The sequence below is a fragment of the Nuphar pumila genome, chromosome 13 (assembly GCF_984573655.1).
Source record: "Nuphar pumila chromosome 13, dmNupPumi1.hap1.1, whole genome shotgun sequence".
Taxonomy (NCBI): Eukaryota; Viridiplantae; Streptophyta; class Magnoliopsida; order Nymphaeales; family Nymphaeaceae; genus Nuphar; species Nuphar pumila.
In genome coordinates this window covers 86,436,720-86,452,195 of record NC_143261.1, presented here as the reverse complement: position 1 = coordinate 86,452,195, position 15,476 = coordinate 86,436,720, and the positions used below count along the sequence as shown (strand labels likewise).

Sequence of the window (15,476 nt, the reverse complement as noted above, 5' to 3'; positions counted from 1 at the left end):
CACGCCGCCTCAGCATTCTGCATCCGCTCTGCAGCTATGCATCATATTTCACCTCAAAAACTATAAAATAGGTTATACTCATGAAAGCCTGATATGGAATACCAACACAGGTAAACCAAAACCAGTACATATTAACATATTTCAATAAATTCATACATTGAATCAGGCAAGTATCAATTTTAGGTATGTATGATATCACAGTTGCATAACAAAAAACACATTCATAAATAATTAACAATCTTATGCATGAGCACGTAAATAATGCATGCACTTACCAATGAAGAATTGATAGCCTTTTTCATGCATGAGTAACTTTAATTATATTTATTTACTTTTCTTTTTACGTGATGCATGTCGTAGCTATACATATGCATATACACTTAGGATTTCACTTTTTAGCCCTGTGGGTACTACACAGGCTTAACCTAGATCAGGACCACAACTCAAGAAAGATATTTTCAAACAAGTTGTGACTTAACCTTGGCTAGACACCTTTCACCAGTTTTGGGTGAGAGACGACCAAGTCGAGAGAGAGATCTCAACACCTAAAACCCGATGCATCAGTATTTACTCATGAGTTTCTTAACCTGCCACCCCGTGGTTAACGTGGAGTTTTTTTCTATCTTCGTGGTTGGTGAAGAGCAACTTTTTCATGTTCAAAAACTTGGTTTCACAAAATCTGAAATACTGCTTACCCTCATATCACAAGCTTCAATAGAATTAAAATTCATAACACAATATTTCAATTACATTAACTATATTGCTTTCACGCACGCACATGCATAATGAATCTATCACTATGATTCAGGCCTTCAATTTGGGCACATAACTGCATGATTGAATGCCATGAATGATAATTATAATGCATTCTCTTTTCACATATGCATTCATTCAAAACACTAGCATCCACAACACTTTTTTTAGCGGCATCAACATCCTGGCCTCCATTTTGAAGGGAATGGCGACTCCATGGGCAAGGAGTATCCGGGTCACCAACTTTACGAGCCATCTAAAACAACAAACCTCAGAGCTTAGACATGAAAAATCAGAAAAAACCCATCAAAGCTCACAACGACTCACTAAAATTAGTGCCTTATCTTGCATTTTTTATAGTTACAAACCCTTAGAGTCAAACAACTTTGGACAACAATTTTAAACTAATGTGGAAACAAAATCCAATCTTCACCAAAGGTAACCGAGCATCATTACAAAAGACAACAATCATAAATTACGGGCAGAAGCAATCTGCAACAAGGCTCCCAAGTAATGTATCAGAAATCAAAATACCCAAAGATTTTCTATTAACCATAAAAGGTACTATTTATTTAAAAAATTTACCATTACACACATAGTGCATTAGCTATGGGTGATTGCCAAAGAGACCTGCAAGCCTGGAAAAAGTCACCCTCACTACGTAAATAGGCACACTTAAGTCAATAAAACCAAATGGCTAGCTGAAATACTATATTAAAGCATAAGGTTGTTTCATCAATTACCATATAATTTACACAAAATGCATAGAAATCTATAAGAGAAGTCATCACAAAAGAAACCAATACTAAAAAGTTAAAACCCACCGCACAGACCAAATGAAGAATAAAGATTGCACTCAATCAACAAACTAGAAATTCCTGAAAAATTAGACTCCTACAAGCTCAGTCCTCAGTAAAAGAGACATGAAAAGAAGAAAAATCGAACACCCACCTCGCATATAAGCTTGCTAGTATCCATAAACACATTATTGATGTACTTCACGGCCTCGCCCACTCCCTCTCCCTTCGAAACTTCACGTAGCCAAACTATTGACTCTTGCCATATCTGTTTCGAAGAAAACCAGGACTAAAACTCTATGAATTGTGGTGAAAACAAGCATGGAAGAACTCCAAAAAGAGGAAGAAGAAGAAGAAGCGTGAGGGAAAGCAAGTTATGCAGTTCGCATATTCTTGGTGTTGGTGACCCCTCCCTTCTGAGAGAAGAACTCCGTGAGTCGATCCTCGGTGGCGTGCTTGGGAAGATTCTTGACGCATATTTGCGACCTAAAAAAAAAAACAATTTTTTTCGATCCAACAAGAAGAAACTAAAGCTGAAAATAGACAAAAAAAAACATATTCAGCTCGACTTCAGAGAGGGGAATGAAGAGACTCACATTCTTCACAGAGAATTCTGAGAAAACTAATGTGGAAAATGGAATAAGAATGGCCTAGAGAGAGAGAGGTTGCGATCGGTGTCGTATAGGGAATGTTGGCAGTAGCAGCAGAGCTTGTTGTGTTCTGCGTAGTTGAACATGGATCTGATCCAATTAGACTTAGGTCAGATTCGTTTCATTTATGGGTGACCAGTGTCAATGGGTGGGGTTTGGTTTGAACCCACATCCACTCAGATCTGATTTGAAATACTGGTACTGCATCCAGACCATCATTTTTTGACGTTACTGTTTTACCTTTATAACTGGTAAAATAAAAATACTAGTTTGCCTTTATTTTAGAAGTATGAACAAAGTAAGTTTTTGTCTGTTTTGTAGGGCTATCAACCACCAAGTGTTTTGAGTAAAAAGTTTATTAAATAAAATGACACTTGAACCCTTGACCTCCTTAATAAAAAAAACAAGACACTAGCCACTACACCATGAAACTCAATAAAAAATTTATATAAAGCTTAAATTGTAATAAGCTAATCAATCTGACAATCACTCGACCCATCAATAGTACAACTGGGTCTGTTTTGGTTCTTCAATAGCTCACCAGATAAATATCTGAACTGAAACTAAATGTATTTTTATTTAACCTAAAAGTAAATCCGGTTATAGTTGACAAAAGTTTTAATATTTAAAGAATCAAAATCAATTAGTTATTATCATGATGGTGACTATGCAATCTGGTTATAATTGACAAAAGTTTTACTATTTCAAAAATCATGATCAATTAGCTATTGCCATGATAGTGATTATGTGAGCTCTAAGCACCATTGGTTTGTTTGGTTCAGAGACAGAGAGGGACGACTTGTGATAAGGGAAAAAAGGTTTAAAAAAAAAAAGTTTTCTAAAAACTACTCTCATGTGGCAAGACATATGGATAGCATGGTTATTTTAAAAAATTATAACTAAATTAATTAGAGATAATTAAATTAAGGTTATTTGATTAACTCAAGTAAAAATTTTGGTAAGCATTAGCAAACTCTGAAGAGTTTGGTGTGCGCATGAATTAAACAGAAACATTTGGGGTATTTGAAAATTTCCTGTTTCTTATAACACTTCCTGCTTGCTTTCACCTTCTTAGTCATTAACTCATTTCTTGCTTTAAGATTATTTCATTGTCTAAGGGAAGGGTGAACCCTCGAAATCGGGATGGAGAGAGAGAGAAAAAAAAAGGGGGTTTGGCAGTGGAGGGCGACATCTGGACCCTTTGTGCACCGTTGGCGTCGGTCCTTTCTTCCCCAACGATAGTCGTTGAAAGCCAGTTAAATTACTAATATAGCAAACAAAACGAGGTACCCACTTCCCACCTCTCTCTCTCTCTCTCTCTCTCTCTCTCTCTCTCTCTCTCTGTTTCTATGTTGGAGAATTGGTGGTGGTGATGGGGGAGGAAACGCCCAAGGTGGAGGAGGTTGGCTATACGTCCGAGCCAAAGCTGGCATCTCCGCCGGAGCCTCCGAAGGACGTGGCGGAGGAGAAGGCCGTCGTCCCCCCGCCGGCCGCCGCCGAGACCGGCGACACCAAGGCTCTCGCCGTTATCGAGAGTGAGGCCCTCTCTCTCTCTCTCCTTTCAGTTGTTGTTCCTTCTTCTTCTTTCTCATTAATTTTCAGGTGTCTGGTTTGCGTTTCACCTGAAATTTCTGACTAAATTTGTTTTCTGTTGTGTATGTTAGTTTTAGTTGGTTATAAATTATCCAACGTCTCTACGGAGAAATTGGTTTTAAATTTTCTTTTTCTTTTGGTGAGGTTTGTGTTCTTTGGGAAGTTGTTTTTATCATCTGTATGATGTTTGATGGACCAACAACAAGGTATTTCTGTGGTAGCTTTTTGCTCTTTTTTTTTCTGGTTTTCCGGTTCTGTCGTGCTCAGATCCTTCCCTGTAACGAACCTGAAGGGAGTCCAGTGACCACGGTAAGGAAAAGACGAGACAGAACTTGCGAAGAATTGTTGTTTGTTGGATCTCTGATTATAGGGTGTCGGTGGATGTTTTCTCGGTGGAATTATTTGGTCGTTGTTGCTGCCTTTGAGTTGTGTCGGCTGGTAGATTACTTTTATTCTTTTTTCCTCACTGTGTTTTAGTGATTCTTATTGCATAGTTTACGTTTTTATTGTGTTTTAGTTATTTTTATTTTTTGTTGTATGGGTGATATAGGAATTTTTGATGTAAAATTTCCTGTGAAATCCGGAGGAATTTCCTTGTAATTTTGTCCCCGAAATATTTGTGGTTATTTTGTGGGAGACTAAAACTTCTAAACAATAGCTCAGGATTTATCATAAGAGAACTAAAATTTTGGATTATTACTTTTTTATTCAGTTCCAAGTTTCATGTATTTTTGTGGGTGTGATGGATGATCCGTTTCTTTTCAGCATTTTTATAATAATAATAATAATAAGAAGAAGAAGAACAACAACAACAACAACAACAACAACAAGATTGTGCCTGCTTTATGTTGTTCTGTTTTTCATTCATGACTATGGTATCCTTTTGTAAATCTTATCATGAATGAAGTGAATTTTCCTAACCAGTCGACGCTGTTCTTGGAGTTAAATTCCTATGTGTTAGTGATGGATGATGATCTATCTGTAGCTTCTGCTTCCTTGCCTCTCCAAGAAAAGGTTGTAGAAGTAAACCATAAAACAACGTTTGTACTGCCATTGCTAGTGTGAACCTCTTATCTTCTTTACTTTTTGTTTTGAGAAATTTCACTAGTTAGTGCTTTTACTGAAAACTTTTTGCGGTATGATATTTCATATTTTCTGAAGAACCTCATCACTAGATGCTTGTTTTTCAAGTAACCAAATTTACAAATTTATTTTCTTCCTTTTCTCGATCCCTTATCTTACAAAGTGCCTTTTTTCTGACACTCTCCAACTTCCTTTTTCTTGTATTTCCTGTTGAAAAACCTATGACAATTTGAATTTCAAGTTCAGAAGCCGTTTTATTCCTGTTAAATGGACCAGCCACTATGCCATTCATCTGAATTGTGGACAAGTATCAAACTGGATTTGGTTGTATACATTCCTTGACTCCATCTTGTGATCAATGGTATTGAATTCTTCTCATATTGTGATCAATGGTACTCAGTACTTGTAATACTTTTTACTGGCTATGTTGTTTGTAGAATCAAGTTCTTGTAGATATTCACATCTGTGATATTCCATACAGCGTTTCTTAAATTATGGTCATTTTTACACGGTTGATGGAAATTGCTGATAGATTTTGAGCATGGTAACTAAGTAAGCTTTCGGTGGCAGGATCAATTTTGGTAGTTTTGTGATGTGTTTGGGGAACCCAATGGGTGCACCTCTTTTGAGAGAATGAGATATCCACAGTTTTCTATTTGCCCTCAAATATTTTGTTTTGAGCAAGAGAATGATTGTAATTATAAATCATTTTGGCTTCATCTGTGCTTCTTTTCATTTCTCATTACCGATATGAACGGGGATGTGATATGACGTTTCTGATTTGTACTTTGTGGGTTTAGCTTACTTGATTCAATTGGATATTTTCCATGGTGGTTACTGTAATGAATTTGCTTTGAATCTTGTCTGTGTTCGTGTTCTTTATGGTTGATGGTTGCTAACATTGTGGCTTTAATTGCATTCGACCATTGGTGGGAGATGTGATATCTTGATGGAAAATCACCCAAAACAATGATGTCCTTGTCATGTTTATAGTATTAAACTTGTTTTTTTATGGAAATGGGAATAAATTTTTCTCCTGCCTGTCTGAAATATCTTGGGAGGCTAACATTGTTCACATCATTTGGTGGCTCTCGATTGATCCCATCTTTGTTGAAATTTTGCAATATATACTGCTATTCTAGTGCAAAGAAGAATAAATTTTCAAAGATGAAACATATGCCAGCATCTTGCTGGTTCATTTTCATTTTTGTTTAGATATTGGAATTAATAGTTCTAGATTCCTTTGAAAGAACTATGAAGATGACATAATTTTCTATTCTATTTGTGGCATTTAATTTTTTTCTCTATCATCAGAGGTTGCAGAACCAGCTGCCTCTGCTGTGGGGAAAAGTTCAGGAGGTTCTATTGACAGAGGTACATATTGTCAACTAGTTGAGAAATCTCCTAAAACTGTCATTTTTGTCAGTTATAGTAGTTGCTATTCTTTCTGAATTTGTGAAAATTTGCTTTTATTTGTCAGGAACATTTTTATGCATAAAATTTGTTCCTTGATCTGATTATGTTATCTTCAGATGCCGTTCTTGCAATGGTTGAAAGAGATAAGAAACTGTCGCTGATCAGAGCATGGGAAGAGAGTGAAAAGACAAAGGCTGATAACAAGTATGGTTTTGTTCTTATAAATAGTTCAAACTAGGTGTGCTCAGTGCTGTTGTCTTTCAAGCAATTTCACATCAAGTCCAGTGGCTAGTGGCCACTGATTTGACCTAGTTCTTGATGACTTAAAGCTAAAACTTGTCTGACTCAAGTAACTCTAGTAACTTTTGAGTCAGACTGCACTATAGTTGGTACATTTGCTTGAATATAAGGTTGGATATGTCAGTATTCAGAGCTGGTTCTTATTAACTCTTATTTTGGTCAACTATTCACTTAAAAGCATATCCATTTATTTATTTATTTATTGTCTTCTTTGTCAATTCTTCCTAAATTAGCTTGATGATTTGTAAACATGGACCCGATACCAATGTTTGATGAAGTCTACTGCATAGAGATAGGGCCAGACATATTTGGAAAATTAGACTTATACTCATTACCTTATTTTTGTTGCCTCTATACAAGTAGTTTTTAAATGATGCAAAGCACAAGTCATCATTGAATCACCGTTAGGCAAGAAACACATATGAATCTTCTATTTTTTGTGCAAGACTGGCAAACTAGTGATTTCTGAAAAAATTGTTTCGACATTTTCAGATGGAATAAACTTGTCACCCTCATCTGTCATTGCTCTTATCCTTCTGGTTGTGTTCTCTCTTTTTGGATATTCCTCAATGTTAAATGATTAATTCTAGTTTACTCTGCTTCAGAATATATTAGAAATTAGAAACCGATATGATTTGATCATTACATTGTATATGCTTTACAGGTTCCAGAAAAGGCTGTCAGATATCGGATCTTGGGAAAATGCAAAAAAAGCCTCCCTGGAAGCTGAATTGAAAAAGATTGAGGTATGTATTAGTCTGCAGTGCTTTTTCTGTATGACTGGAGATTTTCTTAATCGCTTCCAATTTCTTACTTGAAATGTTGTTTCTACAATTTTATGCTATTCTGCCAAGTATGTCTCAAAAATGTTTGTTAACGCTTATAGCAATTTAAGTCTGTTTTCCTGGTTGTCTATATCATGGACAAATACTGTCAATTTACCTTTTGTTTCTTGCTGAAGAAATATTGACGTACTAATCTGCTACTTCACTCTAATTGGATGATGATTTGGTTTGTTCAGCTGTAAGTGTTGTATAAATCATTGATCAACAGGAGAAAAAAAACATAAAAGGAACTTTCTTTTTGTAAATAATGGAAATCCTATAAAAGAGATTTAATGTTTCCCATCCATGTATAGGAGAACTTTGAAAAGAAGAAGGCTGCATATGCTGAGAAAATGAAAAACAAGGCTGCGATCCTCCACAAGACTGCAGAGGAGAAGCGAGCAATGGCTGAAGCCAGGTGTGGTGAAGAAAAGCTTTTGTCTCAGGAGAAGGCTGCAAAATATCGAGCAACAGGTCTGGCACCAACAAAGCTCTTTGGTTGCTTTGGAAGCTAATATGATTAAAATCATTCCTGGGGAAAAGTATGTGCGAGCTTCTTGTGTGCCTTCATGTTGGTTCTCTAATTGCTGTTCGAGCGTGTTGATTATGGTGTACATAATGTTGTATCTCTGTGTATGTTCTGGTACTTGGGAAATTGTTCTGTTTGTTGTCTATGTCACATGGGTGTGGGTGCGGCACTTTCAAAAAACTTGGGTGCGGGGGTGCGGCACTTTCAAAAAACTTGGGTGCGGGGGTGCGGCAAAGGTACATATATTTAGATCCTATCATTAAGATGCAAATCTGTTCTAGTATTCAATTTTTATTTAGGATCATATTAGATCCAAGATTCAATAAAAATTGTGAAATTAGAAAGTTGTGACATTGATTGAAGAAATGACAGCGTTATGACACTGGTTGAATTTTAGTATATATTGTTCTTTCTTTATGCCATTGTTATTTTCGTGCTTTCCTTAAATAATAAATTTCAAATTCAAATTGTTTTTAGATATTTCTATTACTGGAGTTGTGTTTTGTATCCAATCTGCGAGTATCAGGAACAGCCTTCATGTGGTTTGCATCTTTCTTTCATCACGTATTTTTCATTAGCTGACCCACTTGAGCAACAGGCAAAATTTTAGCAGGTGCCACCCTTTCCTAGTGTGTGTGTAGATTTGAGGTCCCTCTCTAGTGTGTGTAGCCTCTTTGGAATCTAGGAACTGGGATAGGAGTTAATGCATTTGGCAAAAAGTTGGTTAAACTACCACTTGGTGGCTGTTTGGAAACTTGTAGCTGGGATGGGAGTTGATGCATTTAGGATGGGAAGTTGCATTGTATTTACACTAGAGCATGAAATTGACAGGTAGCTGCCAAATCCAGGTTCCTGAAATACCACTTCCCATCCCAGCTACTAGTTTCCAAATAGGGCCTAAAAAAAGTCTAATTCCACTAAATTCCTGTTCATGGCTAGCAAAAGGCCAAAGAGTTTAGCATAATTTGCTGATGACATTAGATTTCAATTCCACTCAATTGCCTAGATCCAAACACACAACATTTTGAAGAATAATATGAGACTGTTCTTTTCTTTTGCGAGTAAGAACATGGTGCAGTTTGCACTAAAAAACGGTTTTGAAAAATAGAAAAATTTGAAATCACATTTTTATTTTAAAGAAATGTGGGTTTATTGGTCTGCAAGTTAAGATGTTTTTCCTCTCTAATCAACAAGAAATCGGTTTCAATAGGGCATCAGCTTCTTCAATAGGCTTCTTTCACATATTTGTGCCCTCATATCCCTTTTTTACACCTGAAACTGAAAAGAGAGCCCTCAGTGTTGTGGGACACCACCAGGCTAAAAGAAGTAAAAATAAATAAACAAAATATACTACTCTAAAAAGTAGCAAAATTGAATAAAAAACAAAGAAATGTTCACCTCGGGCTTGGGAGGTCCTTCAAAGTTAGCTGGTGAGAGTGATGGAGTTTTGCTAGTGTCCGCAGAATGAGGCTCTGAAGAGTCTTGGGCTTGATAGAATAGACCGAGCAAGATTGATTTATACTTGTTCATAGGGCATAGGTCCAATAAGGCACCTAGGCTAAATTCAATTTTCATAGTAGCAATAGTCTCACACTCAAGATCTAGATGCTAAGTTAGGAAGAGACACCTCTACTTATAGTTTTCAAAAAATGTATCATAATTTTTTTTTATGGAAAATGACCCTATTGTATGACAAACTGATGTGTTTTCTAAAAAACTGTAAAATCTGTAAACTTTGAGAGTTATAAATAAATAAAGTGAATATCTTTATAATCGAGTCAGAAATTTGTTTCAAGTTTTTAAATTCTAATTTTTTTTATATTACATGTTCATTTGCTCATTTTTGGCCATTAAAGATATAATTGGTATTTATAGAATTATTTCAGGCAGTTAGCTATTAAATATATTTAATGTATAATCAAATATATGTATTTGATTGTCTATGACTTATCAAAGTAATTTCAGTGTTTTGAGGTTAACTAGATCTATTTAGTTAGCTTACAATTGATTTTTCTCATAAGGGTATTTTGATAAAAAAATAATTTAAGCGGTTATTTTAATTTAATATAATGATTAGTTGAAGATTTGTTAAAACAATAATTTAATTGAGTTAGAATAAATTTGCTTTGAGTTTAGCAAAGTTTAGGATTTTGTTTTTGGTAAAAATGGATTTTTAAGGTGGAGTTGGAATCTATATGGGTTGGACCCAAAGGGTCGACCCAACCTAATTGAGAGATTAAAGAACCTTCATTTTTTGGATAATTATATTTCTATTTTTATGATATCAAAATGGACAATATATATGTATTTTATTTTTTATATATTTTTTTGTTTGGGTTTTTGTTTTGTGATCGAGTGAGAACCGACCCACTCGAGTCGGAACCCAAACCGAGCCTAAACTGGACCTGATTTGGACTCAGTTTGCTTGGGCGCATAGAGGAAAGGAGAGACAAGTTGGGTGGGGCCCACTAGGGCATCCGACCCTCTCTTTCCCTTTTTCTTTCTTACTCACAACAGACACCCTCTTATGCTTCTTCTTTTGGGTTTTGTAGAGAACTCTATCTCTCCCTCTTTCTATCCCAGTAGCTGACTCTCTCTCTTGGGATTCACACTAGTCGATGTTGTCTTGGGATTTGCACCACCTACAACAACCATTTCCCTAGGGATTGATGCCACTAGTTAAGTTTTTCCTCTCCTCCATATTCTTCTTCATCTCTTCCTCTTCTTCATCATAGTTTCTAATTCTAACCCCTCATCGTTTCTTATTTTTTTGGGGATTTGTGCACAACACCACATTGGGATTCATGCTCAACTCTTGTGGCTGTGTTTCTTCATCATCATCTCCTTCTTCATCTTCTATTCTTTTCTTCTCAATATTCTTCTCTTAACCAATTCTATTGGGAATCATGCTTCTTGGGAACCATGCAACCTAGGGAGTCATGCTGCAGCGTGGCGGTCCCTAGGAGAGCTTGCAGACTAGAGGAGAGCATCCAGCTTAGAGGAACTAGCCGACCAGCCTAGCCTCCCTTGCTTATTCCATTTTTGTCAATTTTTGAGAAATTACCCCCACCCGATTTTCATTTGGTACCAATTTTTGTGTGGAGGAGCCTTCTGACACTACGTCATTATTCGTGCAGTTGTGTAGCATCTTCGTTAGCATGAAAATGCTCCAACTAACCCTCTTTTACACTACTTGGGTTTCTTGGCATTTGCACGTGCACACCAAGTATTTGATCAATTGTCGTTATTGCAATTTATTGCGGATTGTGAAACCCCTAGGGATTTTGGGTTTCGCTATATTGTTTTACTAGAACTACAAGGGTAATAACCCTTAATTGAATTTTTAGAATGCTTATCTAGGTAGTGTTGTCACAATTATATATTCTTTATCGCTTAATGAGATTATGGATGTAGCATAGTTCTAGTTTCACGTAAATAGGTTGTGTACATGCCTAATAGATAGGATTTGATAAATTTTGGATAAATTAGCAATTAAAATATGTATTTAGAATTGTTTAGTTAGCGTAATAAATTCTATTTTATATTTTGCATATTTTGAAATTTTAATTTTTGCCTTGGGAATTGTGTTGCACGATAAGTGTTTGGTAAAATGCCTAAGAGAAAAAAATATCAGATTTAAATGTGATATTGGACATGGTTTAAAAGCCGTTTTTATGTGATGAATTGGTGTATTTAAGACTCAGTTTTGATGTAATTTTGGTATGCATTTACGTCATATTTTGATTATGATATGAGATGCATCATAAATTCATGTGAGCATATGCAAATATGTATAGTCAAATGAGCTAACATGCACATCACATATTCAGTTTTGTGTAAGTACTCATGCATCGTTGATATCCATGTATGAATATTAATATATACATATGTTAATTTAAGTTTTAAATGTAGATATCATGCTTAACTATATGTGTTATTTGTCTATATAAACTATTACATAGGTATGGCAAAAATACGATACTTAATGTTAAGTATCGCAAAGCGGCTATAGGTCAATGCACATTTGAAAAATGCAATGCCTACGAAATCGGGTAAATACCCATGGTAAGTGTGTATGATACAATGCATCATGCAAATATTGAAAAAAAATTAGAGATCATGCGAAACATGATTTGAAAGTATGAGAATTGAAGTATTTTTCTTATTGTGGTACGGCGACCATGCTTGATATGATTTTAGAATAGCAAAATATAAAGTACTTTTGCAGGTACATGTTTGTGAATGTTTGATTGAAATGAATGCATGAGTGAAATAAATGCATGTGTGAAATGAATGTATATGAAACATGCCATGTATACCATGAATCTATCATGCATAAGAATATATTATGAATGATTCATGTATAAAAAACATGAATTAATTATGACATGTATCATGCATCAAAGCATATATGAGGTGTATCATGTATCATGCATGAGAGAGAGGGTTATCATGTGAGACAATGACACTGAAAATGTGACATATGACTTTAAAGAAAGATAACCTGGGGACCACAGGTCCTTATGAAGTGCCAGTGAAACTGGGCTCTCCAAGATAGCTGGGTCAGTCCCGTTCTCAATGAGATGACTTGGTCCATTCCAATCTCATATCTTCCTTGAAAAAAAAATGTGGTACAAACCTCGTAGGTATAAATATGTTGGAGGACTACGTGTGCCTCATCTCTGTCCCACAAAAGTTATGGGAACATGTCTACCTGAGAATTCACAAGGTAGGGCCAGAAACTCTGTAGAGATAAGGAAGACATCCCCTATATTTTAGCTTGAGTGGCATATGTGGGTATAGACCCGTAGAAGGACTTCATGTCCATCTCCTAATCATTGCATTGTAGGATTGACCACATGGGATTGACCCAGTTAAGACATAGGAGAAAAAATCTAAAATACATGGCATAATAAATACCCTATGGTTGTTTTTAGACAGCTATATCTTCTTTTGTAGGAGATGAGCTTAAGTAAATCAAAAGAAATAATGCATTAGATTATTAGAATCACTTCTGTTATATGTATAAACATAAGGATGTAGACATGTAGATTGCTAATATTTACAAATGTGATTGCATATAAGCATACATGTAAATAAAAAGATATGTAAGGCGTCATGTGATTGACCAGATGATTCAAGTCAAGGAGTTGACTGAAATGTATATGAGATGCAAGTGTGTGTGTGTGTGACACACACTGGAAAGATTGTGAGAAACATCCTCTTCCTTTTTATAAAATGCAAGAATGCATAATATAGTTACTAGAATTGACATGTTGGCTATATAAAAGCATAAATGTATATCATAGTCATGTGATTGACTTGTTTATATTTTTACGAAAGAATGGATGTGAATGTCATAAATGATTATAAACTTGTATGTCTTGTTTACTTAAAAAAACATGCACATATAATATATGTTGGAATGATCAAATGAGATTTGACCTATTTATTATATGCAATTTGTGAATGCACTTGTTATGATTACGACAGACTCATATGTTCTAACTTGTTTGAAAAGCATGTGCATGCGTTTTACGTTGGATACAATTAATGGAATTTGACCTACTTCCTTTATACAATTATATGTGTGACATGTTTGATTGTCTATTCATTTATGCAAATGAATGCAATGGGAATGAATAAATAATGCAATGGGAATAAATGAATGTAATGAGAATAAATAGATAAATGTTTGAATGTGGATTGCCTTGACCCTCATTTTATAATGATGAGAATCACATTGTGGTTGTACCAATCCAAACTTGATTGTATTCTTCAAGTTCAATTTTGGTGTATCCTATGAGCACATTGCATTAATGCCCAAACAAATTACAGATATTATCTTGGAGGACTAAGACAAAGGATGAGACACTATGCTCTTGAGGGACACTCTTACCTGTTACAATCTGTTGGAGATTTAGAGTTTGATTTGTTTTAAAGACTTGTAAAGACATTAAACATTTTTGTTATTTGGAATGAAATAAAACCTTTTGCTTATGTCATGACTTGCTTTTAATTCCACAAGTGAAGCTATTAACACTACAAGAAAATTGTGGATTAGCGATGGCCTCTATCCATCGCTAAGCCGTCGCTAAACTGTTTAGCGACGAATTAACGACGGATTAGCGATGGATAGAGGCCATCGCGAATTTGTGCTCGTTAATTGGCGAAAAACTTATCTGTCATTAATTCTGTCGCAAATTTGCGACGAACATTATCCGTCGCTAATCTGTCGCTAAATTTTTTAAAAAATTTTAAAAAAAATTGATCCCTGTCGGGCGGTATTCCGACAACAATAAGCCAGACTTATACCGCACCCGACAGGCATTGCACAAAACGATCGCTCTGCCTCATCGCCAGACTTGTATCTTCCTCCGTGAACCGGTGCTCTCCAGCATCGCTGTCCTCCGTGAACCGGCGTCGCCGTCCTCCAGCAATCGCTCAGCCTCGTCGCCATCCACCGTGAAATGACGTCCTCCGAAGTCGTCGCCGTCCTCCGGTGTCGTCATCGCCGTCCTCTGGCGTCGCCGTTCTCCGTGAAACTGCATCCTCCGAAGTCATCGCCGTCCTCCGGCGTCGCCGTCCTCCGTGAAACTGCATCCTCCGAAGTCATCGATGTCCTCCATCGTCGCTGTCCTCCGTCGTCGCCGTCCTCCATGAAACTGCGTCTTCCGAAGTCGTCGCCGTCCTTCGGCATCGTCGTCCGCCGGCATCGCCGTCCTCTGTGAAACTGCCTCATCGCCGTCATGCTCTCCGGCGCGCTCTTTGACGGGGAGAGAGCGGTTTAAATCATGCGCGGTCGATTTAAATTTCGAACGGGGAGAGAGGGAAAATTTCGCGCTCGGTTTAAATCGAAAATTAGCGACGGATTTAGCGAGGGAATTTTTCCGTCGCTAATTAGCGACAAAAAAATTCCCTCGCTAAAACGGTTTTCTTGTATTGAGAATTAGCGACGAAAATTTGTTGTCGTTAATCTTTCACTAATTAGCGACGGATTAGCGACGAAACAACTTTCATCACTAATTTGTCGCTAATTAGCGACAGATTCATGAAGAAAGTTTTCTCTAGCTAATATGTCGCTAATTTGCGACGGAAAAAATCCGTCGCAAATTTCCGTCGCTAATTAACAATTTTCTTGTAGTGTAAACTCACCTCTTTGAAGGTTTCAAATCTCAATCTTATTACGTAAGTGTTCAAATGTCTTAACCTTTAAATATATTTTATCTTCTGCATTTATTATATGACTTCTGATAGCATAATCAACACAATCGAGTTGTGTCTATGGATGGTTTTGTACCATATTTGATACTGAGAGGTTAATATATGCTTGTGCTTGAGCTCAAGCAGGCCGCCTAGTATTTGGAACGGTTGAAACATAGTCCTAGATGAGTTTGTTGACACATTACCCTTTGGAAGTCATGTTTAGTTTTACACGAATGAAAAAAATTAAATTTTCTTAAAAATTTGGGTTTTAGGAAAAGTTTTAAAGGTTGGATTTTTGTAGAACGTTACAAAAACCTTATGATTT

At 36.2% G+C, this 15,476-nt stretch overlaps 1 protein-coding gene across 2 annotated transcripts; it reads left to right on the top strand.

The window, feature by feature from the left end:
- The first annotated feature begins 3,336 nt into the window (after window positions 1–3,336).
- LOC149818990 (remorin-like) lies at window positions 3,337–13,904 on the top strand. 2 transcript variants are annotated; one of them, XM_089985151.1, is made up of 6 exons: window positions 3,500–3,735; window positions 6,191–6,250; window positions 6,409–6,496; window positions 7,257–7,338; window positions 7,731–7,890; window positions 13,784–13,904. In XM_089985151.1, exons 1-6 carry the CDS (start codon window positions 3,573–3,575, stop codon window positions 13,801–13,803), a joined length of 573 nt encoding a protein of 190 aa, XP_089841277.1. In that variant the 5' UTR covers window positions 3,500–3,572; the 3' UTR covers window positions 13,804–13,904. The 2 variants fall into 2 exon arrangements, with proteins under 2 accessions (XP_089841276.1, XP_089841277.1); XM_089985150.1 differs by lacking the exon at window positions 13,784–13,904 and having other exon boundaries at window positions 3,337–3,735; window positions 7,731–8,327.
- Window positions 13,905–15,476: the final 1,572 nt, after the last annotated feature.

Bases quoted from the DNA above. Each gene is read 5' to 3' on its own strand.
- LOC149818990 (XM_089985150.1), top strand. From the start codon at position 3,573: ATGGGGGAGGAAACGCCCAAGGTGGAGGAGGTTGGCTATACGTCCGAG. The intron at 3,736-6,190 runs GTGAGGCCCTCT...CTCTATCATCAG, and splicing joins GGCTCTCGCCGTTATCGAGA to AGGTTGCAGAACCAGCTGCC. The intron at 7,339-7,730 runs GTATGTATTAGT...ATCCATGTATAG, and splicing joins CTGAATTGAAAAAGATTGAG to GAGAACTTTGAAAAGAAGAA.